Below are 27,997 nucleotides of genomic sequence, written 5' to 3' on the forward strand. Positions count from 1 at the left end.
GATGTGGAGAGACAGCAGGCCTTATGGATTTGACCAGTCCCTGCAACAGGCGAGCAAGGGAGCAGAAGACCCTACGTGCTCGCATGCCTACTCCTATAATACCTGGGCACGATCTGTCCCTGAAAGGTTTAACTATTCTCAGTACACGGTTCTTGTCTACTAATTAGGTGCTGCCTTTAATGCCATTTCAGTTGTATTGAACCATGAGTGGGTTTTTACGGAAAGAAAAGCCCGTCCTCCAAAATACAAATGTTTGAATATTGACCAGAATCACTGTAATAGATATTTGAAGAAGAGGAGATCATAATTGCAAAGCACTGAAACGAGGACCTTACTGAACCCAATTATTTTGCAGTTATTTGGTAACAACTGGTACGAATTGTTACAGCTGGTTCTGGAAGAAATTAAGAAATGAAAGGCCAAAGATATTATGGCATGAACTGCCTCTCAGATATAAGGACACGACAGCAACCTTTTTTTAACTGTGCCTAACAACTTTGCTGACATGAAACGAAGACAGCTTCTCACTACCCTTTAATGGATACAAGAGAACTTAAATAGCAAACTTCTTTTTTGTAAATTTATTTTCAAAATCTACGAGTTCATTTTATGAAAGTATGAAATCTTGCACTGTTACACAAAATGGACACATCATGTTCTACAGAATACAAAGAACCACACAGTTATAATTTTAGGCATGACCTTGGCTAACAAGCGAGTTTTACACCATATATAAAAGAAACAGAGGTTAGGACGAAAGGACGAGACAGCTCTGTGATTGTCGAACACACGTTTCAGCCACAAAAAAAAGTATTTTATAAGACAAGAAACAAACACTGGCAATGGGAAAAAACTCTTTCTGAATAATTCGCAGCTGCATTAACCAAATTCAGGCAGTTGTGTGCACTCCTAATTCATTTAGTGGAAATGGGTCAACCTCTTGGAAACCTCTGTGTTAAGCTGGAAATTCCATGTGCCAACACATCATCACCCCCACTCCCACCACAGGGATCTGTTAAATATATTCAATATATTCCTAGACAATATATGATTAAATTCAACAGGAGCATGATAAAGCCCCATATTTCAGAAATACTTATTTATTGGAAATCCTGCAAAATAGGATTACCATGGCGCACTGGCCATATGAGTTAAGGAAATCCTGATTTCTACCATCAAGTACGTGACACTGTGTTTGCCTTCTGAGGACCTGCTACACTTGGGCAATCTCTTTTCTACATCCTTACCAGAGCACACACACGTGGACAGGCAGGTAGGTGCACAGACCAGTTTGGTTTTGTAAGAACTTCAGAGCTCTCTGAGCTAGAAGCAAGAACAGATTGAAGGAACTTGGGAGCTGTTCTCTTACACTCCTCAGAGACAGCTCCGGTGTCATGGTGTTGTGTGCAAGCTGCTGCTTTTTTGATGAGACGTGTCAATCATGTCTTCATATTTGCTGGTTTGGAAGCATTTAGAAGGAGCCTTCGTTTTATGGTACCATTTCCAAATTGCATGCATAATGTGAGGACAAAATGTCATGGATGATATCACCATATGTAATATGACAGTTTGGGAGAGGGATCTAGCCAGCTTCACTGAAAGACAGGCATGCATTCGTATGGGTGCTGGTACGCACGAGGCGACACCAGATTATCAACCCCCTGGGTGAAACGTCTTTGAACCGATGCAAGATGATTCTTGTCCAAATTTAGCACATCGTTATCCAGTGGCAACAAATTCTACAGGACACCACTGAGGCCAGCAGCTTAGCTGGATATATAGAAAGACTGGCCGTTTACCCAAAGAATATGCAAAGCTGTAAAAGTGACTATCGCAAACCATAAAAAAGAAATTAGAAAAAAACCTCTAAAATCTTGGGCTCTGGGACATAACTTGATCTCTGGCTATGGGAATTATGAAGAAACTATTACTTAGGGCAGCTTATACTGCAAATGCTTGTTGCAAAATGTAGTGGCCTGATTCAGCAAGGAAACTGCTATGTTTCTAATAAAGACAGTCCTCTCTGTAAAGACACTCTGTTAAAACCTATTGTCACTTGCGTTAAGCTTAAAAGTTTCCATGAAAATAATTCTAAAATGGAAATGGATACTTCAGCTTCTCATTCCTGAATACTGTGATGAATGTGATTTATTCACACCATGTATTACCGGGATGTATTACTGCACAACACCCTGACTTGCAAAATAGCACTACTTTGCTTGTTTGTCATCCACCTCCACTCCTGTAAATGTAACATTAAATCCTCTTAAGAATCCTGAACGTTCCCTCCAGAAACCACTAGTTCAAGTGATGGCTCAATAATAGGAAGCAAAAAGAGTTGTGGGAAATTAAATGTTGCTCATGTTGCCAAGTTGTTAAAAATTATATGGCAATATGCTTCCAGTACTTGTAAGAAATTAATTTGTGGAGAGCTTACAAGCCTTACATATACTACATCTCAGCTGGAGATAAAATGCTACTCAGTGATACAACTTGTAAATGCTAAAAGGGGGGGAAAAATCAGCACCAAAGAGCGAAAGTAGTGGTCGGGATCTTCCCTGCGTCCTGGTTCCTAAAGGCTGGATCAGCAGCACTAAGAAGACTCTTGGGACTGGAGAGGACCCAGCAGGCAGACAGGATGCCTGGTCTCTCGTAGTCCTTGCTATTTTGGCATGAGAGAGGACCTAAAGGGCTGCTGCATCGAAGATGGAGCCGCTAGGCCCTTTCTGTCCTCCCACTGCCACTGCGTTCTGCAAATCCTGCCCAAACTAAGAACCTGGCTCTCATTTCCCCCCTCCTCTTTTCTTACTCACATTGCTTCAAAACAACTGCCTGAGACAGCCAATCTGGAGATTTTGTTTCAGGTTTAGTTTATGACGTAAGTAACCCTCGTGTCATCCCTTGCTAGCGGAGACATCCAAAACACCATAATACTTTGGATTTTGTGCAAAGAGTCAAGTCAATACAGTCAGAGGAGAGACAATAAACAGCGGTGCTGTCTTTCTGTCCCGCTCCATAAAATGGACCCAAAGGTGCTTTTGCACCCAGCACCAGGTTTAAAAGAGCAGTTATATCAAAACCAACATTTCATCTTCCACACGCCCTGACAGTTTGTGCAGGTTTTCAGCAGAATCATGGAAAATGGGGAGCTAGGTTATTCCATAAACTGCTACGAAACGATGACTGTTAATTCAATCCAGCTGCTAAGTCTGTACTACCCCTTCTAATTACAGTACATTTTGCGACAATGAAGCATGCAACATGAAACAGGTTTCCTGAAACTCGCCTCAGTTTTGATGGACAGCACACATCAAGAGGCCACTCAAGAAGAGCGAGCTACTCAACTCATGACAATGGTGTGGGCGCACTCGAATCAAGACATTCACGTTTCTTTGCATGTATGAAGAGAGAGTTCACAAAGGAGAAGATCTTATTGCAGGCATGTTGCTTAGCTTGGTCAGTCCTTATCCAGTGACTGAGGCTACCAGAAAACATTGCTCTCTGTCTGAAATATTTCCAGAGCAGTAGAAAACCAGTGCTAGGGTGCATTTCAAACAGCTTTGTCTAGACAGCCTTTAAAACAGTAAGAAACATTGGATAAGGAAAATACCAAGTGTTTTGGTACTAGTTTTGGCACCTCATAATCTGGGGAAAAGTCATTATTCCTTGTGCAGATTCTGGTCTCTCTTGTTTTCAGTTCTTTCTCTTGATGTCACACAGAAATGAGGAAGCTTTCATCACCCGACAGAGCTGGATTCAACAGGCGTCTTCCTCAGAAGGTGCAAAATGGCCACTATCATGGGAAGCCGTGTCAATGCTTTGCACTTCTGACTGCAAGTGAATCGACACCTGGACTGCTATTTCTTGGCCTTGTTCGCTCATGGAGCCATCATCAGAATCCCCCGCCGGTGAATTACTGCGCTTGATCTCCAGGTCGACAGGGCAGATTGCGTCTTGCGTATTAAGGGCTTGGGTCTGTTTGATTTCTTCTCCCACTTCGTCAGGCTCATCCACACGCACTGCCTCGAAGATCTCCTCCATGAATGCCCTACAGTTCAGGATGAGTGGTGGAAGGGGCACACTCCTGGCCAGCTCTTCAATGTAGCGTGCAAATTCCATGGTCTTAAACTGGGTGACTTTGGCCAACTCCAGCGTTTTGGCTGATGTGATAATCGGGATGCGTTTGGCAATCTCAAAAGCCTTCTGAAGCTTTTCAGCCCCTTCAGTCCGGAAGAACTCATTGATGGCCTTCTCTGTCTTGCGGAGGTGGCTGCTCATCATACACAGGCGAGTTATGTTTAAAACGAGGGTGATAGCAAAGGCAACCAGGCATACAATCATGTAGTAGATGCTCATGTCCCCCGAGGTGAAGATAACCCTCAGAGTGACTGTGTAGTAAGCGGTGTCATTATGGTTGGTGGCTGCACACGTGTACCGCCCACGGTCATCAAAGGTCACTCGTGTGAAGTTAAGGACATTATCGGCGATCAACCAACGCCCACCTACAGATAGGAAAGAAACAAAAGAAAGCAACGAAATGATGATTCAGGAAAAATGCAACCAGCACTTCTTACTTTATCTGGATACACGCTGGAACACAGAGCACAGTCCAAAGATCCCACGACGACCGCTCCTGTGGTGGAGATTTCATTTGATCGCTTGCTTATCTGGAAAGCCACAAGTCTACCTCCTTCTCTCCCCCAAGGTGAAAATGAACATCCCAATCTGTGTTGTGGTGCGTTATGCTGTGCTGATGTGCCTATAAATTACAAATTCTTTGCAAAAAGGTCACTAATATTGGTTTAGCACGTTCTCCCTGCCATGCAGCGCTCTGTTTAATTGCTGTCCTCTATCATTATAAAGTCTAATTTTCCATCCGAGTTAACTGAGACAAAAGTCAAGTGACCCACAGGAAAAGGTCAGGCAGTCGGTAAGAGACTCAGCTGGCCTCAGACCCGGGAGTCTCTCTGTTCCCACTTCTTTGCTTTAATGGAGGCTTCTTTATCGAGTTACCAAGCTCTTTTAAAAAGAAAACAACAAAAGGCGGGTTTCACAGGCTGTTTCTTGCCTGTTTGTAATTTAGGAAGAAAACAGATTTGTTTTTGTAACTCATTCCCCTCATTACTCTGCTTTCAATTCATTCCCAGATGGCTTCTATAGATTATTTTGGCTGCACATAAATTATGAATCCCCCCCAAATTAATATGCACTGCTCAAAGACAATACTGTCAAGTAGCTCCGTGTTGTAAGTTCACCTAATTTCATGCCTGTTGCTGCCTAATGAAGGATGCTCCCCAGATTCAAAACGAGGCAGGAAGTATTGTCTTGTGCTTAAATCTGGCTCTCCCAGGCCAAATGTCCTGCTTCACTACAATCTGCCCTTCCTCTGAGGCACCCAACTCTGCTTCGTTCACTGAAGAGGGAAGTTAATCGTCTAATTTGGGTTTGTGACTTTAACACATGGAGCTGGGTGCTGCTACTGTGCACTCGATCCGGGACTCTGCCTCCCCGGGCTGCAATGCCCAATCTGCGAAATGTGGCTAACACCTCCCAGAGAGCATCAAACAGTTGAGATCCAGATAACGCGCGAGCCTGACAGCCATTTCAGTACAGGAGGGAAGAGGAGAGCTTACCTTCATCATTTTGCTTGAGAAGATGTCCTTTAGAATTGTACCAAAGAATAAATTCATACTGGCTGATGTTGAGATTACATTCAATTAATGCACCGGTCCCCTCCTTTGCTATGATATCATGATGTGCTGGAGAATTTCCCAAGGCTTGCAAGACCGGATGAAGCGACACATTGAGAGACTCAGGTACAGTCGTCCCGGTAAAAGTTACATTTTTCAGTGCAAATCCAGCAGGCAGACCAATGCTAGTAATTAAAACTAACAGGTAACAACTGAACTTCATGGAAGACTAAAGCCAATTTTTTTCTTTTTCATATAATTTGGAGTGGGAAGCAGAAAGTATAATATCAAACTGTCTGCATTAAGCTGAAACTGAGAGCAGGATTTGCAATGTTCACCGAGAGAGAACTTCTTGGATCCAAGTGTGCTGGCAGTACCATCAACATTAACGATGGAAAAGGGAAATCCAGCTGAAACAAGAATTAGGTTTGTTAATATCAAGCTTACATGATTTTCAAATCTCATTTCCAGTAAATAGGATTTCCGACTAAACTAATTTCATCCGTCTGCTACAAGGTTTGGAGTCAGGGTTGGGCTTGCTCACACCGGAGGAACAAGGGTAAGACAGTATTAGCATGATCGGGGTTTCAGTTACTTCAGAGGTACACTTTCTCCCCCATTCAAAATAACACATCTCAGGAACAACTGCAAGGAAAATGCCAGGGCTCGGCATGTCAGACATGCACAATTATCAGCTTGGTCAGAACGTGGTTGGTGCGTATAGCAGACTAAGTAAAACTGCCTTCACAGAAGAGGGAAAAGGAAAGATCAAATCATATTTTTCAGTTAAAAAAGATATACCTCCAAGAGCTGTAATGTTCCAATTAGCCCCTTCTTCTGCATCTAGAGGTAACTGCAGTGTATTTTGTAGAATTGTTAACATTTATCCAGGAGTGAATCCAGGATTTTGAGGATGGGGATATAGGGTACAAGGGGGGTGGCACTGGCATGGGGTGGGGGCAGGGAGAGAGGTGTTAGACTGGCAGCATCCACCCCCACTTGCATCCACTTGATTTACTGTGGATAATATTGTACTTTGTGCCAGTATTACTCAGCAGTTGCATCCTGTTTTTCATTTTCCAAACTGCTTGAAAAACATGAAGTACCAAACTGTGCCCTAGTGTTATCAATGGGTGCTTTGCCTAGGGATAACACCCACACATTTTAAAATCAAGGCTCTTTTATGGCATTAGGATAGACCACACATTTTGATGTTTCTTGTCTGCAAGGAATCTTTTTTCAATCGAGTATCAAAACACACTGGTTTTCACAACCCAAGGTGAGGCTGAAGATTTGTACGTAATCTTCTTGAAGCTTGACTTGAGAAATGTTCTGCCCTGTTTAGTGCTCCTAGACTCACGGTTTCTTCCAGACTGTTTGACAGCAATGAAAAAAACAGTTACAAAACCCTTCCCAATCAAATTAAAATACCTGTTTTCTTAATGAATATCCTACATAACTTGTTGAGTATCTGGCATGAAACTTTACGATCTGTTCTTCTACCAAAAATGAATGCTAATAGGTTTGTATTTCACAACTAGAGCAGCACAAAGGAAAGGGTGATTCATTCCTTCCCATGTTTTTGTATGGAACGCCGATGCATGAGATGTTTTTCTCTTCGGCTTCGCATTACTAGGTAACGGTGCACCTTGGGTTGCACTATAATTGAACTATTTTTACTACAGGATTTTTACTATAATTGTAATTGGTTTAAAATTCTCCCTGCAGGATACATGAATTAAGTATGTTTGGGAAAAAGGAAATTAACTTACAATACACAGTACAGACTAGGAATTATTTTATTAAAGGTGGTTTGCTCTACAACAATCGGGATCTCTAATTTCTGTCCATTAAGCAACCATACTGATTCTTTGTTAAGATCAGCTAATGGCGCTGAGTCAGTCTTCCCTCCCCATGCTTTCTTCTGCCCACTTCACTTCTGTTTTTTCCATTTAGGATGAAGTCAGCAGCTATGGAAGAACTCAATTAGCACCACATGGCCAAGGAGAAGTTGCTTCCCATGGGACAGAAGACAAGGAAAAGGGCTTCCGAGTTGACTGCACTCCACAAAGGATATCATTGGAAAAGCATTTCTGCAAAAAAAAGAGCAGTGGTAGCAAGCTCCCTTTCTGCTGCAGCACACGGCTTCAGCCATAGCGACCGCAGAAGTCAAAACCAGCAAGTATTTTCAAACCGCCGTTGGCCAGGCAGTGGCCCTTTGCTGATGAACCATCTCTACCTTCGTGTCTGAGGCTGATTTTGGTTCAATTAACTCCTTCCACTTGAAGTCCCAAAATCCCAATGGAAATAAGCCAGGCTACTTACATGGCACAGAGGTGTATTTGCCATTTGTCTTGTCTGCATCTACCAGGCCATATAATAATTTGGGTCCATCTTCCGCGCCTCCCCTTTCATATGCTCCTGCTTTCTTGCTCGCTTTCTGGGCTTTTTCTCATCTTCTTGACCCATGGCAGAATATCCCTCTGAACTTGTTTGCCGGGAGTCACTTCATCCAGCTTTTCTTCTTCCTTCGAAATTACCCCCCTTACAACTTTAGTTCCCTCACTGTTGTCCTACTTCCACTGCTTATGTGCCTTGTTAATACTTTTGAAGCACCTTAATGTATAGCCCCTTTAGCTTTTACAATAAAATAAACATTAGCTCTTCCATTAAAAAACTTGCTCTTTAGTGGTTGATAAGCCTTCCGAGAAAACACATTTGGGACTGAAACTTGCTATATCTCAGTTTACCAGTAAATTAATATAAAAACATTTGGCTTTTTAAAGCTGCATATAAATAGATTACATATTAATAAATCATGTTAGGATTTCACAAGTGTGAGATTCATTTCTTGTTCTCACGTAACTGGTAAACAACTTTCATTTTAAAAATTATTAGTCTATAATATGATCTAATCACTGTTAAAGAAATGAAAATTTAAACATGCATAAGACCATTTCAATACTGCTTCTTTCTGTGGGGACGTAATGTTCTCGTTGCTTGAATAAATATGACTGTTTGATAATTCAGACGAAAGTGAAGCAACAGGGAACGTTTTTGGTAAATTTAAGCAAAATTCAATCACGTAGTTTTAAACAGGACAATTTCTTTCTTGTATTTTTCCAGGATGTTAAAGTTTCATAGTAGCTAGGGTCCGGAGGGACCTGAACAGATCATCTAGCCTGACCCCCTGCCACAGGCAGGAATGAATGCTGGGTTCACAAGACCCCAGACAGGTGATCATCCAATCTCCTCTTGAATTTGCCCACGGTAGGGGCGAGGACCACTTCCCTGAAAAGGGAGTTCCAGATTTTGGCCACGCTAACTGTAAAATATTGCCTTCTGATCTCCAACCTAAACCTGTTCTCCATCATCTTATTACCATTGTTCCTTATCACCCCAAGTGGTGCTGGGGAGAAGAGGGCTCTACCTATTTGCTGTTGATCTCCCCCAATGAGTTTGTAAGCAGCCACCAGGACACCCCTCAGCCTCCTCTTGCTGAGGCTGAACAGGTTGGTTCTCTGCAGCAGAGTAATTAGAAAATGAATTAGGACTTATGACTTTATCTGCCTTGTTCACAAGCTGGGGGCTGGGGTGACACAGGCACGGGTGCTAAGGTACATGGCTGATAGCCCAAGAAGTCACATGTTTGAGACCATGGCAGAAGCACTCACGGCGTGGCCTGTCAGATTCCAATTCAATCTGCAAATTCTGCTAAATACCTTGTCACAAGGACACAGAAAAGGAAGGAAGTTCATATAATTAATCTAAATGGTTTCAAAACCTGCAATTTAAATGCAATATGCACAGAAATAAAGAATGGGAAAGAGTGAATACAATCAAGGGAAGCAACTTTCTGGCAGGCGCATCACAAATTAGCTTTGCACCCTCTTCAAGTAGCACTCTGCCCCTGCCCAGTACGGTGCTGCCTATCCCCTCCATGATCTGCCATGGCCTGACCACCTCTAGCATAGATCGGTTTGAAAAAGCCTCGTCCAATACTCTTGTTTCAGTGAAATGTAATTTATATGACCAGGAAATTACATGTTTTAATTTTATAGGCTGGTTTCTGAGCTGCTATTTCTAAATGTAGTTCCAAAAGCAAGCTCATTCTTGGCCACGAAACTGAAAGTGCAGACTACAATCTGTTGAGGGATTATTCTGGATTTTGCTGTCCTATGTAACTTTAACTAATAACAGGTTTAATATAGCCAGCAGATATGCACATTAATAGAATTATACAAAACGAGCGTGGGAAGGGACCTCAGGAGGTCATATCTAGTTTCATAGTTTCATAGTTTGTAGGGTCGGAAGGGACCTGAGCAGATAACCGAGTCCGACCCCCTGCCATGGCAGGAAAGAGTACTGGGGTCAAACGACCCCAGCAAGATGTGCATCTAACCTCCTCTTAAACACCCCCAGGGTAGGAGCCTGCACCACTTCCCTTGGAAGCTGGTTCCAGATCCTAGCCGCCCTGACCGTGAAGTCGCCTCCTGATATCTAACCTAAACCTACCCTCTGCCAGCTTGTGACCGTTATTCCTGGTCACTCCTGGCAGTGCTTGGGGAAACAGTGACTTCCCCAATGCCTGCTGATCCCCCCTGACTAGTTTATAACAGGCCACAAGATCCCCTCAGCCTTCTCTTTTGGAGGCTGAACAGGTTCAGGTCCCGCAGCCTGTCCTCACAGGGCCTGCCCTGCTGCCTCCTGATCATGCGAGTGGCCCTTCTCTGGACCCTCTCCATGTTGTCCACATCCCTCTTGAAGTGCGGCGCCCAGAACTGGACGCAGTACTCCAGCTGTGGCCTGACCAGTGCCGCATAGAGGGGGAGGATCACCTCCCTGGACCTGCTCGAGATGCATCTGTGGATGCATGCCAAGGTGCGGTCGGCCTTCCTTACTGCCTCTCCACACTGCCGGCCCATGTTCATCTTGGAGTCAATGATCACTCCCAGATCCCTTTCCGCCTCCGTGCTGACAAGAGGGGAGTTCCCCAACCTGTAGGTATGGTGCTGGTTGTTCCTCCCCAGGTGCAGCACCTTGCACTTGTCTGTGTTGAAACCCATCCTATTCTCGTCCGCCCACCCTTGTAACCTCTCTAGGTCAGATTGTAGCCTGTTGCATACTTCCAATGTTCCCACGTCCCCCCACATCTTAATGTCATCAGCAAATTTGAACAGGGTGCTTTTTACCCCCTCGTCCAAATCGCTGATGAAGATGTTGAACAGTGCGGGCCCGAGGACCAAGCCCTGGGGGACCCTGCTGCCCACGTCCTTCCAGGTTGAGAAGGACCCATCCACTACCACCCTCTGAGTGCGGCCCTCCAACCAGTTGGCGACCCATTTGACTGTGTGGGTGTCTACACCACAGCCCCCCAGTTTCTTAAAGAGAACAGGGTGAGAGACAGTGTCAAAAGCCTTCCGGAAGTCCAGGAAGACGATGTCCACTGCTACCCCTGCATCTAATGATCTGGTGATCTGATCATAAAAAGCCACCAGGTTGGTCTGTCCAGCCCCCTTCTCAAAGCAGGACCAGCCCCAACCACATCATCCCAGACAAGGATTTGTTGAGTCAGGTCTTAAAAACCTCCAAGGAGGGAGAGTCCACCACCTCTCTGGGTAACTTGTTTCAGTGCTTTATAACCCTCCTAGTATTTTTGCTAAAATCCAACCTAAACTTCCCTTGTGGCAACTTGAGACTGTTGCTTCTTTTTCTGCACCTCCCCACTTTTCCTTTAGGGAAGGTCCATACATGTCTTTGGAACTTTAAAGAACTGAAATTTAGGCATCTTGTTCTTTTTGCATCTCTAAGAACCACAACTGAAGCAAAGGTGGAAGTTGGGGACTTGCTGTGCCTGCAACAGCCTAAGATCATCAATTTATTGTGACATTTACTTACTTTTTATAATATATATAATACATGCATGTTACAAATCTGGGAGATGACATCATTGCAGAAGGTACTCAGGTGACCCAAGCTCCAATTACCCTGTCTCAAGTTAGCTAAAACTGAGTGAAAACAGTGACACTGAAAGTACTGCTTGAGCTGCCCAGAGGGGTTGTGTTAGTCGCTGATGAGCTGTACCAACTCCAACTTTCAAGCTAGGTCCAGTCCCAGAGCAGCCAAAAGAACCAGTATCATCCAGGGTTTTTCTGCGCCATCAAGACTTGAATTAATAGCACTGCTGGGATTATAACTCAAGTTAACTAGGAAGTGAAGACAAGCTCTTATTCTCATTATTGAATCAGACACAAAAGAATAGTTTGCAATGCCTCAATATAAAAATCGCACTAATAGTGTTTTAGAGTTAGTGGAGATAATTCCAATATCTCCTGTGGTTTCCCTGTGCCACTCTTTCCATTTTCAATTATTATATTTAAGTTATTAGATTTTCAAGTTTCCTTGACTCTCTTCCTGAAATCGCATTAGAAACCTCAGTCAATTATTTTAACACATCAAATACCCAGAAACATTTTCCCTCATAAGAGTGAGATAATTATCTTCAATAATTGCATATGCTCTCCACTATGTTTGTACCGAGTTTGCATAATGTATAAAACATTGGTGGTGATGGGTCATTGAATTTTACTATTAAACTCTTCAAGGTCTGATTTATTATAAATTGTTTGTCACATTTCCCTTTTGGAAAAGCCATTATTGTTAAGCAGACAATGATCTTTCATTGTCAAGTGTTAGAAAAGATAATGATTTGCTAAATCCATATTACCCAACCATCACATTTATGCAAAACAGCTGCTGAAGCAGATAACAAATCCAAAAAAGGATAAAACATGGAAAGTGCAAACATCACATATTTTTCAAAAATATTAAACCTAAGCAAGAGAAATTGTCCAGAATACTAATAGATTATACTTCACGACTGACCCTGAAGTTGAGCTCATATTTAACCTTCATTGAACTAGTATCTGTAACAACAAATAGCTGCAAAGGGATAAAAACCCATGAAGCATATATGTTTGAGTCATGTTTGGCTCTTATCCTACACAACTTAGATGCATTTAACTTTAAACACTATGATTAGTCTCAGGGAGAACAACTCAAGAGTATTTAAAATGATGTGTATGCAAAAACCATTGCAAATTTGGGGCTGGTGGGGCAGCAAGTTTTATAGGCCTGTGTTAACTGGAAGCATCATTTTATATACTGAGATAAAACAGAACCAAAAAGCTGTAGACAGCCTTTGAATTGCTGACCCTGACAAATACTCTAGAAGATATATTTTGGTGCGATCAAGAGGCAATCCAATTCCATAATAATCAGCAGTGAGACCATCATACTGTAATCCTGGATTTTCTGACCTTTAAGAACAGACCACAATCATCTACACTTTAAGCAAAATTTATTTTCCCCTTATGTAACCCATAATCCTATTTGGCCATTACTAGAAAATTATCTATTCCTGTACAAGTGGCTCTTCAGTTCAATTGGGATTTGTTAGAATATGTCTGTAACAAACAAAGCTTCTTTAATGTTAAGCATACGCCGCTTGTTATTATACAACAAATAAACGCAGCACATGATTTTCAAAGGAGACCGCATGTAAACCAAAATCCGATCTCTCCCAAGCACCTACAGGTCCTAAATTCTGCAAGCAGTGCTATCGAAATCAACAGGACTAGTCCTGTAAGCGAAGAGAAGCATGTGCCTAAAATGTTAAAGTATCAGGCCTGCAGACTCGACTGGGAGATCCACTGACTTTGAACCCTGAGTCCTAAAGGCCTATATAAATACAGACCTAAAATTAAGCATGTGTGTAAGTTTTCCCGAACAGGGACTTTTCTGAGGGCCAGTGGACACTGTCTGGTGCACTCTGCTTGGTGTCCCCACTTCACTCCCATCCCTCTTTTATCCTTTATTTGTCCCATAAATTAAGCCTCTGCATACCCAATACCCAGAGGGGGTAACTGTTATTTTGTGGCCGTAAGACCCATATTCCTCTTATGCATCAAACAGACCTGACTAGGGCTGAATGAGGAATGAAAGCCAAGCCACATGGGCAGATGCCTGCACCCATGCAGAGCCCTTCTCTTTACAATGGGGCTTATTAGGATGACCAGGATTTTGTCCCTTAAATTAATTGCGGGACAAAGCATCAGGATTTCACCATTAGGTGTTTCCCCCTGCGGGAAATGTTATTGAGGGGGTTTTCCCCTTGTTCATCTCCTGCCCCAGCTCCCGTGCCAGAGGGGCAAAATGCCATGATCCAAAGTAAGGTTTGGCAGCGCTTGTTTTTTTTTTCCAACCTTACCAGAGATGCACGCAAGCCTCTTCCCTATGGCTACGAACGCCCTTGCACTGCAGCATGGTGTTGCACCCACTGCACGGCCATGCGGGGGGTGCAAAAACTCGTGGCAGGGCACCCGCGGGCCACAGCATCACGATGCCGACCCCGTGAACCCTGGGGCCATTGGCAGTTGCGTCCAGTCTGACCTCTGCCAGAGCCAGGGTCATCCCAGACCAAACCACCCTCCATGCCGCGAGCAGCTCATCACCAGGGGTCCTGGTTTCTCCCGATTTAAAAAAATCCCCAATTTTCGGTTAAACCCCCCCCAACCCAAATCCCCTTTTTTCCATGATTTAAATGAAACAACACTAATGCATACAGAGAGAGAGGTATAGTGGCGTTTCATTTTAGTTATGGAAAAATGTGGATTTGGGGTTAAAATGAAACACTGCTATCTATATCTCTGTGTTAGTGGTGTATTTCACTTAAATTCCAGAAAAAAAGGGAATTTGGGGTTAAAATGAAACACCTGTATATCCATATCCCCAGCTATCTATATAGATATATCTATGGATACGCATGTGTTAGTGGTGTTTCACTTAAATCACGGGGAAAAATGTGGATTTGGGGTTGTTTTTTAACCGAAAAGCGGGTTTTGTTTTTTGTTTTTAACTGGACTCCTGGGTCAACCCAAAACCGCCCTCCCCCTCCCCCAGCACAGGAAGGTGTGACTGGGGGCGACGTCACGCGTTGACATCACACCCAGCCCCCGCGCGCTCACGGCGCGCGCGGACAGCAGGGTCGGCACCGCCCGAGGGAGCAAGAGAGATCTGGGGACAGACGGTGGGAATTGGGGAAGGGGAGAAGGGAACAGACCTTCTCTGGCCGCCACCGCCCTCCCTCCTGCCGCCGCCGCCGCCCGGAAACCCGGCTACTTCCGGGTGCGCGAGCACTTCCGGGGCAGGGGGCGGACCCGTCTGCGCCGCCGTCTCGGTGGTGCGGGGCCTCCAGGGGGGACGGCGGAGACGTGGCGGGGCTGGCGCAGTGGTGAGGACGCGGGAGGGCTTGGGGGGTAGCAAAGCCCTTGGGGGCAGAGCTGGGGGGAGACTGAGGGGGCAGGAGCGGGGGTGGGGTGGTAGGAGCGCCCTGGGGGCAAAGCTGGGGGAGATTGAAGGGGCAGGAGGGCCCTGGGGGCAGAGCTGGGGGGACATTGAGGGGGCTTGGGGGGGGCAGGAGGGCCCTAGGGGCAGAGCTGGGGGAGGGTAGGAGAATCCTTGGGGCAGAGCTAGGGGCAGGAGTGCCCTGGGGTGCAGGAGAGCTCTGGGGGCAGAGCTGGGGGGGTGTTGTTGGGGGGGGGGGGAAGGAGTGCCCCAGGGGTGCCCCCCTGCAACACTCAGGCAGGGCTGTGTCCTTGTCACCGGGGTAGGCGTGCAGTGTTGGAGATAAACGCTGGTGGCGCGTACGGGCCTGGTTGTGACGCTCCATTTTGCAGGACCGCCGCGGTGATGGCTGAGGGCGATGGCGCGGGCGGCCTGCCCGGAGGGACGTCCTGGGAGGACGAGGAGCCCGTGTCTCCGGAGGGTGGCGCGGGACTGAGGGAAGCAGAGCCCGCGGCTCTGACGCGGAGGAGGCCTGAGACAAAGCCCCCCGGAGAGCCCGCTCTGGTGGAAGAGCCCCCCAGCCCAGCCCTCACGGTATCTTTCTGCAGAGATGCGTCAAACCCCGCAGGGTCCCGGTGGTGTTGGGCAGCGATTTGGAGGCCTTTCCCCACTCGCTTTTCCACGGACTGGTGATGGGACAGCTCTCCACCGAGGAAGGCTGAACATGCGTTGGGTTAAATGTCATTGAACCCCTGCAAATGAGCCTCTGGGACTGTCTTTGCCTTTCCCCCCACCGGGGAGGGCAGGGTGCAGCGAGTGTTTGTGTGGGAAGGGAGAAGGACCTCTGTGCTCATCCAAGAGCTCATTTCCCCTTTCTTTCCTTCCTACTCCATAGCCCCAAACCCCTCTCCCTTTGCACCGTGGCTCCTCAGTGTTTAGCTCAGAGTGAAATGATCTGTCTGTATAAATTAAATCTCTTATTCCGGAAGCCAGATCGTTACAGTCTGCAAGAGAAGAAGGCAGATGGAAACGATGATATGAAAGCTTTTGAAGTTGGAATAGGCAGTGATGCATAAACCCTTAAAGCAAAGATGATGATGGTGATGATAACAAAAGGTTATAAAACATTTAAAAAAAAATCGAATTCATCTTCCACAGTGAAGCATGGGTTCAACTATTTTGCTCATATTCCTATAAGGTTCACTTGAGGTGCAGATGAGGAAGGCTTTTGGGTATAAGCATCAGCACTGCCACAAAAATCCCATTCTCTGTTTTTTCTCCTCCACTTCTTATTGCACGTACAGCCTCACCAACATTTCTGCCTCCCACCAACTTTGAACCCATGCCCTTTTAGGGAGTAGGATGAAACTTGTCACGGGAAAAGGGGGCATCTGTCTCCTCTGCTTTGGTTTACAGTTTTCTCTAAGCATCTGGTACAATAGGAAAGGATACAGGACCAGAGGTCAGCTATAGGACTGACAAAACATTTGCTTATCTTGGCCTGTGCAGGGGTTGTGGGGATCAGGTCAGAGCAGACTATGCTCTGGGCACTTGCTTGCAATGAAGTTCACTCTTCTGGCTACATTTAAAAGAGCTTAATAAAGGCACCGCTCAAAGGATGCTCATTCATTATTCTGCCTCTCTTCTTTGAATAAAGGTCTCTGAATCCATGGAGCCATCTCAGACCGGGTGGGGATACTGGGGCAGCTGGGGAAAGTCGCTTCTCTCCACCGCCTCAGCTACAGTTGCTACTGTAGGTAAGGGCTCCTGGTGTTGTGCTTCCTTGGGACCTGTGGATGGGGGTAAAATCACGCCCTGACTCACAGATGCTTCTGGCTTCTACTTTCCCGTTTGTTTTTTAGAAAATGGGATTTCGGTTTTAGAAGCGGGTGGTGGCAAAAATCAAGTGCAAAAACAGCATAGGGAAAAAGTCAATGTGCCTCAAATGGCAGAACAAGGCAGGGAGATCTGCGCGGCAGAGTTATTTTCAGGCCTGTAATGAACAGTGCTGAGCTGAAGTGCCAGGGCTGATAAACTTTTATGCTCCCATGAATCTGAGGCAACATAAAAGTGAAGCATGGACTCATGTCTGCGAGCAAGCCAGGCCGTGCTAGCTCTTAGTACTGTGTATGGAGGTGAAAACCAGGATACGGTCCTCAGTGACCAATTTTGTTTCCGATTTATTCGCTGCTTTCCTGGTAGGAAAAGCAATGCAGTTGTGCTTTATGCTCTTCTTCTCTAGGTCAAGGCATTTCCAATGTCATAGAAAAAGCAGAGACCTCCCTGGGGATCCCCAGCCCTAGTGACATCTCTTCAGAGGCCAGCGATGCTGCAGAAGGTCAGTTTTATTATTAAAATAAAAATATTAAAGGTTGCTGTTGAAGTGATAAGGCTGAGAGGAGGCTTCTGGACTCCTCCGAGTGTCCTGACACAGAAATTTTGCTTACTAAAATATCACATCCGTGTTTGTCTCCGTAAAGGCTCGAAGTGGCGGAAGAGCAATATTTTATTTTATTTTATTTTTTTCAGACTCTTGCACTGCTGTCCCTTCTTGTGTCTGAGACGCTTGTTTGCCTTCCTGAAACTGATGGTATCTAATTAAAAACTTCACTTCAGCCATCTCCATAGTTAAAGCAAGGTTTGTTCCTCCAATGCAGGTAGCCAGAGTCCTGGAGAGAGTGCTACACACAGAATCAATGATGGCAGTTCCTCGCCTATCAGTGGGGCTCTTGGAGTATTATCCACTATTTCTACTGCTGTTCAGAGCACGGTGAGTGGGCTGGAAAGGCAGGAAAATCAGTTAAATGCAGTTATTTTTCCATAAGTCTGAAGCCTCCTAACAATAAACTGTTATTCTACACTGCACTTCATCTGGCTTCTCCATACATTAATCTGTCACTATTCAGACTATCCTGACCTTTGGTTCTGAAACTAAAAATATGTCTGAGCTCTCTTGGACATAATGGAATATTTTCATCTATTTCGCTCCCAGCTGCCTATTGATTTGTAAATGGGTTTCTCTCCTGTTAAACTTTGATGCTGAAGTATTTCAAAACAAAGCAGCCTGAAAGTCCATCTCCATGGCAGCATAGTGCATGTCACCTCAGGGCTTGGCTTGCTGTAGAGCAGTGGGCCAAGCTCAAGGGCAGGTTAATTTCCACCTCTTTGAAAGAGTTTCTAGGGCCGACTTCCACCCTCGTCCTTGAAGGCTTCTATGAGAGTAGTCCAGACTCTCTCAGAGACCACCATGCTTAAGCTAGCCAGGGGGAGTCTTCACCCTCAGAAGTGACAGCTGTGCTGAGGAGAATTAGGGTTTTTTGGTGACTGCTCGAGGAATCTGGAAGAGAGAAGCGTGGGTGCAAACTATACTTCCTCCTTTTAGCTTCCAGCAGGTCTCAGACTTCACCGGCTGGAAAAGTCCACATCCTTCTGACTACAGGGAAGAGAACTACCTACCTCAACATTACCTAAATTCCAGGTGGCTTTTGCCCCTGTGATGGGGATTGTGCGGCCACCTGAAATTTAGGTGGAGTGGTATTTGAGCAGTGTCAATAAAACATTGCCAGTAGCATTTCCTTGTTTTTCAAGTCCTTTATCTTTGTTATGCCCATGGTGGAAGGTGTTTGTCAGGTCTAGGAGCAGTCAACTTGAGCTTAAAACATGAGCTTTTGACCCATATCACTCCTGATAGAAACCATGTTTTAAATTATAATATTAAATGATGTCTTCACCTAGACAAAACTTTGTTCCTTCTGTGTGCAGTCCCAATGTGCCTGTCTGCTTTCTAGGGGAAGAGTGTAATTACTGGAGGGTTGGATGCCTTGGAATTCATTGGGAAAAAAACAATGGATGTGATAGCTGAAGGAGACCCAGGATTCAAGAAAACAAAGGGTTTGATGCACAGGACTTCCACGTTGTCTCAGGTATATGCTCCCCTGTGTCAGAAAGGATCATAAGCTTATTTCATCTTCCTTTTGCTTTCCTGCTAAAGCCCTGAAAGACATTGTATCACGTGACTACTTCCCAGTGCTGTACAAGAGCCTCCCCCCTTGTGTCCTTAGTACCTTCAAGCATTGGTTTAGCTCTTCTGCTTTTCCTTTTCAGGTCTTGCGAGAGGCAAAGGAGAAAGAAGAGCAGCAGACAGCTACCGAAGTTACCATGGCGACAGAGAAGAAAGCCCATTATGGGTTACTCTTTGATGAATTTCAGGGTCTCTCTCATTTGGAAGCCTTAGAGATGCTTTCCAGAGAGAGTGAATCCAAGGTAATGGCCTTGAATGATTGCCTGTTGCCTTCAAGTGTGCAGCTGAAGAAGACAAAGCAATATTATATGTAGCCACCCCCATCTGTCTAAAAGAACATTGCTAGGGTCGTAGAGTCAAGTGCACAACCGTGAGGAAATGGTAGAGTCAGGGTGTACAAGCAACCTTGAGCTGGCCTCTTCATGTGCATATGTTATGATGCTGTCTTTACACAATTGGGTCATTAACTCATCAGATCATTCTCTTCTTCCACAGTGACCTGGTCAAGCCGCACTCTGTCTCTGCTGCCCTCTCAACTATTTCCCCCAAACTGTTCCCCTTTCCCAGGTCAGCTGTTGTGGAGGTAGACAAAAGAGGTTCATCAAAAGCACAGAACAGTGTTTCCCTATTCTTGGTTAAAGGCCTGGACCTGGCTTGTAATGTTACTCTGTGAATGCTGCTAGAACTGAGAAGTTTCTGAGCATGTGTGAATCGTATCTTTTTCCCTGAAGGCTTATCACTTGACCTTTGTGTCTGGGATGTGCTCTCCACCCATCCCTACAGATCTGCTCATTTCTAGTGTTCAGTTCCAAGTCCCTGCACCCCAAAGCATTGGACTGCTAATGTTTGCCAGAGGAAAAGTCACCATAATTTTTTAATGTGGGCAAAAAAGGATATTTCCCCCTTGCCATCTTAGAAACGAACTAAACATTTTTGGCTAACATTTTAGAAAATTAGCCTGAGAGCTGCCGTGTAAAAGTGGAACCCAGATGCTTGTTTGACAAAGATCTAAGCAGCTAAAAACAGTATTATAATGGGAACTGTTGGGTAACCCTTAGAAGACACAGCACTGATACCACCAATAATATAATATATGTTGTTCTGGGGGCTGACTCATCGGGCTCAACCCAAGCATGGAGAACAAATGGAAAGTCATAAACCCAAAGCCCAGGTTAGATGCACTAGTTTAGCCATCAAATGAAGGAGCCCCTCCCTCTGGGATATTTTTAAGTATAGATTTTTCTGGTTCTGTGTGTTGGCTTTGCCAGACAACAGAGGAACAGCTGTTATTGCTATTCTCAGCAAATACCTGTGCTGCACGAGCTTGCTGCAGATGGAGCTGTTTAGGTTTAGGCTTGCCCAGGATTTTGGATGAGCTATTCGTTCCTTACAGTCTTGACTGGCTGTTGAGTTTCAGGGGATGGGATCACATCATCCTACTCTGCTCCCACATGCTAGTCTTCCTGACATATAGGTAACATAGCTTTCAAGCTACTTGGCTAACACGCACTGTGCCACGGGCCTCTGTATTTTAGGCAATGTTCTAATTAAATATGAAATATTAGAAAACCTAGCTGAGAGCTCTTTCTGCCCCTCAGGGGAAAGCTGCTTTTGTTGTTAGCCTCTTGCATCCGGGATAAATCACTTCTGCCTTTCCTGTCTCGTTCCTCTTGCATTTATGGTCTCCGTTTCTGTCTCTCTATGCACTAGGTGAAGTCAGTTTTGCATGCCCTTTCTGGAGCAGAGTCAGATGCCTTGAAAATGGAGCTGGAACAGCTGAAAGAAGTGTTTTCTTTGGCAGAGTTCTGTGATGATGACGAAGAAGAGAAGAAGGGTAATTAAGAGACTCCCAATTTGCATGCGGCAAAGATGGTTTTTAAACACCCAAACTAACTAGCCTTGTGGTTAGCATTCTCCTGTGCCCTGCAAAACCTGTGAGTTTTGATTATTCATCAGCTAGTCCCTTACCCTTCAAGCCATTGGCATTTGGGAACAATGTGGCAGCAATGCTTTCACTTTGTAGGAGGCTGGGGAGTGCTCCTTCTCCCTCTGACCAAGGCAGGGTGGCTTCCCAAGGAGTTTCACCTGGCCCATGCTAGGCAGAAGGAAAGAGTTTCTTCAGGGTCTTGAGAGGGGATATGTGTGGGACATGTGGAGAGATGGGGTGAAATCTTAGGAGGTCTGCAGGGGACAGCTCCATGCAACACTCTCCATTTCTAGAGGGGAAAGAAATATATGAGGGAAATAATTTAATTTGGCAGGGAAAATCTCTGCTTTAAATCAAAACAGAGTAAAGTCCAGTGGGCAGTGACAGGGTAAAACTCTGGAGGCTCACGCAAATTCATGTGCGCAGGGCTTTGTCTTGACTCCACTCAAGGGCCTCAGCAAAGAGCTACTGTCCCTACTCACACTAAATGTTGAGATCTGTATTGGCACATGGTAGATTAGGTGTTTTTGTTTAAAAAAAAAAAAATTTTATTAACCTCAGTCCTCGCAAACACAGTAGGAAAACTGGGCTTCAAATAGCTTTTGGACTTTTCTCAGGGGCTGTGCAGGAAACACCTTCTGAAAAGCAGGGTTTGTTATGCCTGTGAGTGGGTGCTGTCTGGGGAATGAGAAGCATCGTGGCCAAGAAATCAGGTGTCTGGCGGAGACCGTGCCTGGAGGACCTTGGGACAGAGCAACTGAAAGGGCAGCATCCTAAGACAGACCAGATTGGAGGGGGTTTGAAACCCTGCCTGAGTATGTGCTTCCCAAGTAAAATGTCTTCAGTAACTGATAGTCAGCAGCTCTGCTGGGCCCAGTGTTTGTGCAAGGACCTATTAAGTGCTGAGAGCCTGGATTACCCTCTTGCTTCATGCACTGAGATGGATGGCACAAAGTCTTGCAAATCCCCTTTCTGTTTTCCTCAGGTGACGAGGAATTTACCAAGGACATAACTGAGCTCTTTTCGGAATTGCGGGTCTCCACCAGGCCAGACAAACTCTCTGCGGTGAGTTTCTGTTTGGCCTCTGTTTGCTGACAGGCTTCTCTAGGGGTGCCAGGGCAAACAGCTGCTCCACATCCTGAGCTGGGATTTGTCACAGTTACAAGCGGAGCTGTGCATTAGTCACCATTAGGTCCAGGCCTCTTCACCCTTTCTTCTGTGGGTCCAATGCTGGGGTTTACCCACCCTGACTTTTGATCTCTGGGTGCTATCCCCCTTGTTCCAACCCTCTAGTGTTGGGCTCATCTGGGCTTGGGCACAGGCCTTTTACGCCAGGGATCTTTCACCACCCAGCTGACTGCAGGGACTCCAGGCTCTTCTTCAGAACAAAGCCTCATTTATTCACTTGCCCAAAGATGCAAGGCAGGTGGAGCAGAGGGTGCAAACAGAAAGTCTGTATGCCGATCTCCCTGGATCCAGTCCTTGCAAGCTTCATCTGGCCCATGTCTTGGGCTGGGAGAAGCAGGCTGCCTCCTGAGTCTATGCATCTCTGTGCCTGCTTGTGTTCTCATCCACCCCCACTCTTTCCTACAGCATTTGGTCAGCTGGAGCCTTAGATAAAATGATCTTGTGTGGCTTCTACACTGGCCTTCAGAAGACTATATCTGTAATGATAGCCTGTCCTGTTAAAACAAAGCACAGGGATGTGTGTGTGCATGTGTCCATTTCCTCCATAAATATTCCAGTAGTTGACCATCACCCACTTGCAGCTCTCCAGTGTTTGAGTTAAGAACTGTAAGACATGTGCCAAAGAGGCAGAGATGATTCATTTCAGGCCCCATAACCCAGTGTCTAATCTCTCCTTTAGAGAGAGCAGTTTCTGAGTTTAGACGAATCAGTTTTCTAATTCGTTTGCAATGTCTCTCGGATCCATTGAGTGGCAGCAACAGCCAGTGGAAAGGTGAACAGTGGGACTGTGATCAAGAGCTATTGTTTATATCGCAGCTCATTGCGGTTTTTGTTAGAGAAACAACTGCTGTAAGCACGGTAATCGGTACCCTTACATTTCAGTCAGCCCCCTGCAGAGTTCAGCAGGCATCTGACTTGCTCATCCCCCTTCAGTACATCAGTCCTTCCATAATAGCAACTCCTACAAAGAATTTTGGACTTCCATCTTCTGTTCAGCACTGGCCCCAGGTATTAAACACTCAGATGGCCTGTCTTTGCACAGGCAAGAAGATCTGCTCACGAGTGGATTGCAAGACTCAACGCAGAACCCCTGAAAGAAGAGCAGAGGAATGAAGATGCCCAACAAATGGGTTCCAGTGACGCTGCCTCAGATGACAAAAAATCAGTAGAGGTAATTGGGCAGAAGGAAGGGAGGGCATTGAATTTTAAACCAGATTGACTGGCATATTCACCTGTAATGCTGTGGGTTTCAGTCCTGAGGGGCTTGACGTCAAGTCACATGAAGGGGGAAGCAGCTTGGGGAGCAGTTTTACTTTAAAACATTAGCAGCAAATCTCTCTCCTAATGGACTGGGCTCTGTCTGCAGGACATTCATGCGTTTGCCATTAGGAGCCTGGCTGAGCTGACAGCGTACTCCATTGAGTTGTTCCACAAAACTGCAGCACTGATCCTGCATGGTCAGAAGCAAGAGATGTTGGCCGTAGACAGAGCGAAAGCCCTTTCACAGTGAGTTCTTAGCTATGCTCTAATACGTGGATAGCTTTATGCTCTACAGCTGGAATACGCTGACTGTCCAGTTTCTCCTGGCAGTTTTGGAGGAAGCCGGCTCCAGTTTCAGCTCTGATGGCACACATGCTATCAGTTGCTGAGGGCAGTATTGCTTTCTCAGCACAACTCTTGCTGTTATTTTTTTGCATGCAGAAGTTTCTCAGCAAGAATGCACAGAAAAAGGGGAATCTCACTCAACTTTCCTGCACCCCTGAGAAGGGAACGCTGTTCTTAATTTGTAAACAGGACCTTATAGCAGTTATTCAGTACTTCTTTGCTAGCCAGCTGGCATATTAGATTATTCAGCTAACAAGGATGTTTCAATATCTAACTGCTGTTGCTTAAGACCAGTGGCTAGTAGTATTGTAGAGATTTCTGGTATGTGTGTAAAATAACTTTCACAGACAAGATGACAGTGGCTGCTTATAAGTCACAAAGCTAGTTAGTGATGTTCCATTTTCAGCTTTGCTTTGTCCTTGTGGAATTGACTGAGAAACTTCAAGCTCCTCTAGAATGGTGAACAATGTTTACTGTCTTTGTTTTAAAGATAAATTAATGCGTGTAAGCCGGGTGTTTTATGAATGATCTTAGAAAAATGAATGGAGCAAAGGGAGCCTTGTTTTGCTTTACTGCCACATTTTACCACTTTCTTTTCCCAGAATGACAATTGTACTGTGCAAAGAATTGTCTTCTCTATCCAAAGACTTTACTATCTGCTTAACGACAGTAGGGGTAAGTGCTTAGCATGAATGTGGTTGGTTGGTTTGAGCTCAAACTTTACAGTGCACTCAGACCGTACTGTAATGTAATCCACAGTGCAGTGTAATCTACAGCAGGCTACATTTCATGGTGTAAAGTCTAGCCTCCTAGACTTTAAAGATATACACACATCTTATTTGAAAGCCTCGTTGGATCTTAAACTCATAATGTGAACAACAGGAAAGTAATTATTGTTGGCCTGCAGAGCTGATAGCTTTTCAGTCTTGGTCTGAGATCAGGCTATGTGTTTTAGAGAGGTGAAGTCCATAATGGCTGGGATTCCGACCTTGGGGGCAAGGTACACCTTACTGTCTTGACCTGTGGAGTTACAGCTAGCTCTAGTGCGCAGCCCATTGCACTGGCTTGTAATCTCCCCAAATTAGCACAAACCATGTACTGGAGATGCCAGATACAGATACTTGAAGGCCAGTTATTAAACCCTTATTGTGTCCTAAGTGTTGTGGACACTATGGACTCTACTCATATGAGTAGCAACAGCGTGCCACCCGCCTGCCTCTTAGGGATATCATGATATCCTCTTTGCAGAAAGGGAGAGAGGGCTTTGAAAGGGACCTGCTGTGTGTGCACATCTCCCTTTGGCCAGGTGTGTTCAAGACATGCCTCCATCCCACCTCTCCCAAGAACTTTCTCTTCTGTTGTCCCAATTATATGCTCTTGCACTTACTCTCATATCGAACACCACCATGTGGCTTCAGTTATGGGAATCATTCACGTTTACACTGAAATCTCAGACTGCGTATTTGTAGAACACATGAATTTGGCATGTGCTGGGGCTTTGAGCCAGGCTTTACACACTACCAACTAGATCCACGGCTCATGTCCATTTAGCTTGTCTGAAGTCAAGAGCGCTATCTTGAATCTGAAATTCTCTCGGGATCCAGTCTTATTTGCTTAGAAGAAATACAGCAAATTTTCAAATGAGCTAACATATGTGTGTATCTTTTGTTTATAGGTCAAAGAGAAGGCAGATGTGCTTAATCCATTAATCACTGGAGTGTTTTTGGAGGTCAGTTATGATATGCTCAGAGCTGTAGGGCTTAAGCTAATGTAGATGTGCTAGAATATTCCCGTTTTATTTTTCCTATTAATGCCCAGTTTTCTGTGTGTGTCTTTCCTTCTGTAAAACACTAAACCCTATTTCAGGTAGAAGGCAGGGTGGCCTGGAATAGATTGTAAGCTGCTCCAGAACCCAAATACGATACTCAGTCCTTACAGTTTAACCCCAGCTTACTTGTGAGCCTGACCTAAAGATATCTCAGAGGGATTTTTTTAAAATCTTGTTTCCCTTTGAAAGAGGGCTTGAAATGGACACAGTTTAAAATCTGCGGCTCAGTGGGTGAGGAGGAGGGTCCATTTCTCAGATTTCTCTTGGTGGTGTGACATCCAGCATCAGAAGCTTCAGATTTTTCTAAAGAGTTGGTTTAAAACAAGAAACAAAAACATAAAAACTAGCTGTTGCATCTGAGTCTAGAAGCTCACCCCCTAAGTAGCCTTATGGTTAATAAACAACATAGCAGACTAGTAATGTCTTTAATGTCATCCTCGTTTCTTTTTTTGTAGGCTTCCAACAGTGCTTCCTATATCCAGGATGCCCTCCAACTCCTCCTGCCTGTGCTACAGATCTCTCTAATTCAGACTCGGACTGAATCATCACAGCAATAAATTACTTCTAAATGAGCACCTGCCCGACCAGCCTACTTCATAGTTCCCGTGCTTGGGAATAGGGTAGGGACAGATACCGCAGGAAAGAAAACACTTTGATGATTGGTGCTGCAGAGGGGAAACTGAAATGCTAGCTTGGCTGTGACAGCTGTGCAACTTAGCCGGAGATGTGACTAGTATAGTTCAGGCAGATGGACAATATGACAGACTTAAGCTACTTCCCTAAGTTTGGCTGGTTTTTTCTTCTCTTTTCTCCCTTAGCTGAGTGTGTTAACGAGCTCCTTGAAGAAAGGTTTCTGGGAATACGACACTAGAATGGAGGCCCCGGCGTGTTGTGTGTGGCCACAGAAAATTAAATACTTAACTCTCCCTGTAGTACTCAGCTTTAAGTGTTGTGTGCATGTTGCACAATTACCTGCCCAGTATTGTTGCCATGGGGCCAGTAAAGACTGGGACCACTGTGGTAGAGGAAATGCTTGATCACCGGTAGTGTGTAGCCGGAATATGCTGGGACTTTGGATTTAGAGATGTGGAATTAAGTTCCTCATAGGCTTTGTTTTTTTCAAATGTGTGGTGGCTGCAAGCTAAAAGGCTCAAGTTCATAGGAATGACTTCTAGGTTTGTATAAGAGCTTAGAAGTAGGCTACCTTGTGTTGTGTCTGACCCTTGCCTTGCATTTCACCTTCCATTACAAAAGCAGCAACTTGCTGAAGAGCGCGGACACTTACAGTCTGTGTTACTGACTTGGGGATGTCCCATAAGACCGTATTCCTCTTTCCTGTGTCAAGAAGACATTTTGGGCCCTGGTCTTGGGAGAAAGCAGTCACAGGGCTGACACGGTCCTACTTTTCGAGTGCCTGGTTTCACAGCAATAAATGAAAAGCAACTAAAGGGGACCGGTTCCTGTTCAAGGGATTCATTAAAACAATATCACTGGAGAAAAGTTGCCCTTCCTTTTTTTTGTGGGGCTTGACACATCAATTGCATATGTCTGTGCGCTCAGTCAGGTACCGTTGAAGGGGTTTCTTAAATCACTGTGTAAAAAGGACATACTGCACTACTACTTGCCTTGATAAAGCAGCAAAGGAAATGGTTTGATGCTATTGCTGGGGCTCCTTATCTGTTCCAGGGGCTACCTCGTTTCCTTGGGCTTTGAACACTCCTTATGTTGTTCCTCTTTGCACTCTATTGCTTGAGCTGCTTCTCTGGAAGCAAACAGCCTCTTCTGGAATAATAGGCTAAGGAATATGCAACTTCCATAGGACAAAAAGGGAATCTAGAGTAACAAGCAAGAAGTGACTGTTACCCCTGGTTTCCTTTGTATTGATACATCAGTTTTAAACCCCTCAAGGTTTTAGCAAGCTTAGCACCCTTCTGCTCTGCTGCAGAAATCTTGGGCCAAATAGAGAATTGTTTTTTACTATAGAAATGGCCTTTGACTAAAAACCTCTCCAGTTTTTATATAACATAGGCAGGGCAACGCCCCCCTTGCTTTAGTTGTGGTAGTCTATCCTGAGATCTCATCATTCTGACTGTTTGTAACAAAAGTGTATGTGGATCTGTCTCAATCTTTGGGGGGAAAAAAACTGCACCGCAATAAAGTATATATATTTTTGTCTTCCTTATTTTGGCAGTGACATTAAGGCACGCATTTCTTTAACTGCCCCTTATCAGGAGCAAACAGAAGTATAATCCCAATTATATACACCTCTTGTAGATACTTGAAGGCCTGAGAGGCAGCACAGGGTGTGAGTCCTGCAATGTGCGGCTACTTCTACTGTGGAGATTTTGCAAAATGCTGATTAAAAAAGGAGATTTTCAGTAAGGAGTGACCAT

General features: G+C 45.0%; 2 protein-coding genes across 2 annotated transcripts; one reads left to right on the forward strand and one right to left on the reverse strand.

Annotated features, from left to right (window-relative positions):
• Window positions 1-543: 543 nt before the first annotated feature.
• On the reverse strand, window positions 544-14,885 carry MFAP3 (microfibril associated protein 3). The gene is made up of 3 exons (XM_090064524.1): window positions 14,812-14,885; window positions 5,634-6,100; window positions 544-4,502 (listed from the first exon to the last, which is right to left on the reverse strand). The coding sequence occupies exons 2-3, from the start codon at window positions 5,911-5,913 to the stop codon at window positions 3,757-3,759; spliced, it is 1,026 nt and encodes a 341-aa protein (XP_089920650.1). The 5' UTR covers window positions 5,914-6,100; window positions 14,812-14,885; the 3' UTR covers window positions 544-3,756.
• Window positions 14,886-14,898: 13 nt separating this feature from the next.
• Window positions 14,899-27,104, forward strand: FAM114A2 (family with sequence similarity 114 member A2). Its single transcript, XM_090064525.1, has 14 exons — window positions 14,899-14,982; window positions 15,428-15,629; window positions 16,693-16,792; window positions 17,278-17,373; window positions 17,693-17,805; window positions 18,824-18,958; window positions 19,140-19,298; window positions 20,767-20,890; window positions 21,969-22,048; window positions 23,214-23,342; window positions 23,538-23,677; window positions 24,379-24,451; window positions 25,452-25,505; window positions 26,060-27,104. The coding sequence occupies exons 2-14, from the start codon at window positions 15,441-15,443 to the stop codon at window positions 26,159-26,161; spliced, it is 1,494 nt and encodes a 497-aa protein (XP_089920651.1). The 5' UTR covers window positions 14,899-14,982; window positions 15,428-15,440; the 3' UTR covers window positions 26,162-27,104.
• Window positions 27,105-27,997: the final 893 nt, after the last annotated feature.

The sequence above is a fragment of the Crocodylus siamensis genome, chromosome 10, assembly GCF_052110815.1.
Source record: "Crocodylus siamensis isolate JL-2025a chromosome 10, ASM5211081v1, whole genome shotgun sequence".
Lineage (NCBI taxonomy): Eukaryota > Metazoa > Chordata > Crocodylia > Crocodylidae > Crocodylus > Crocodylus siamensis.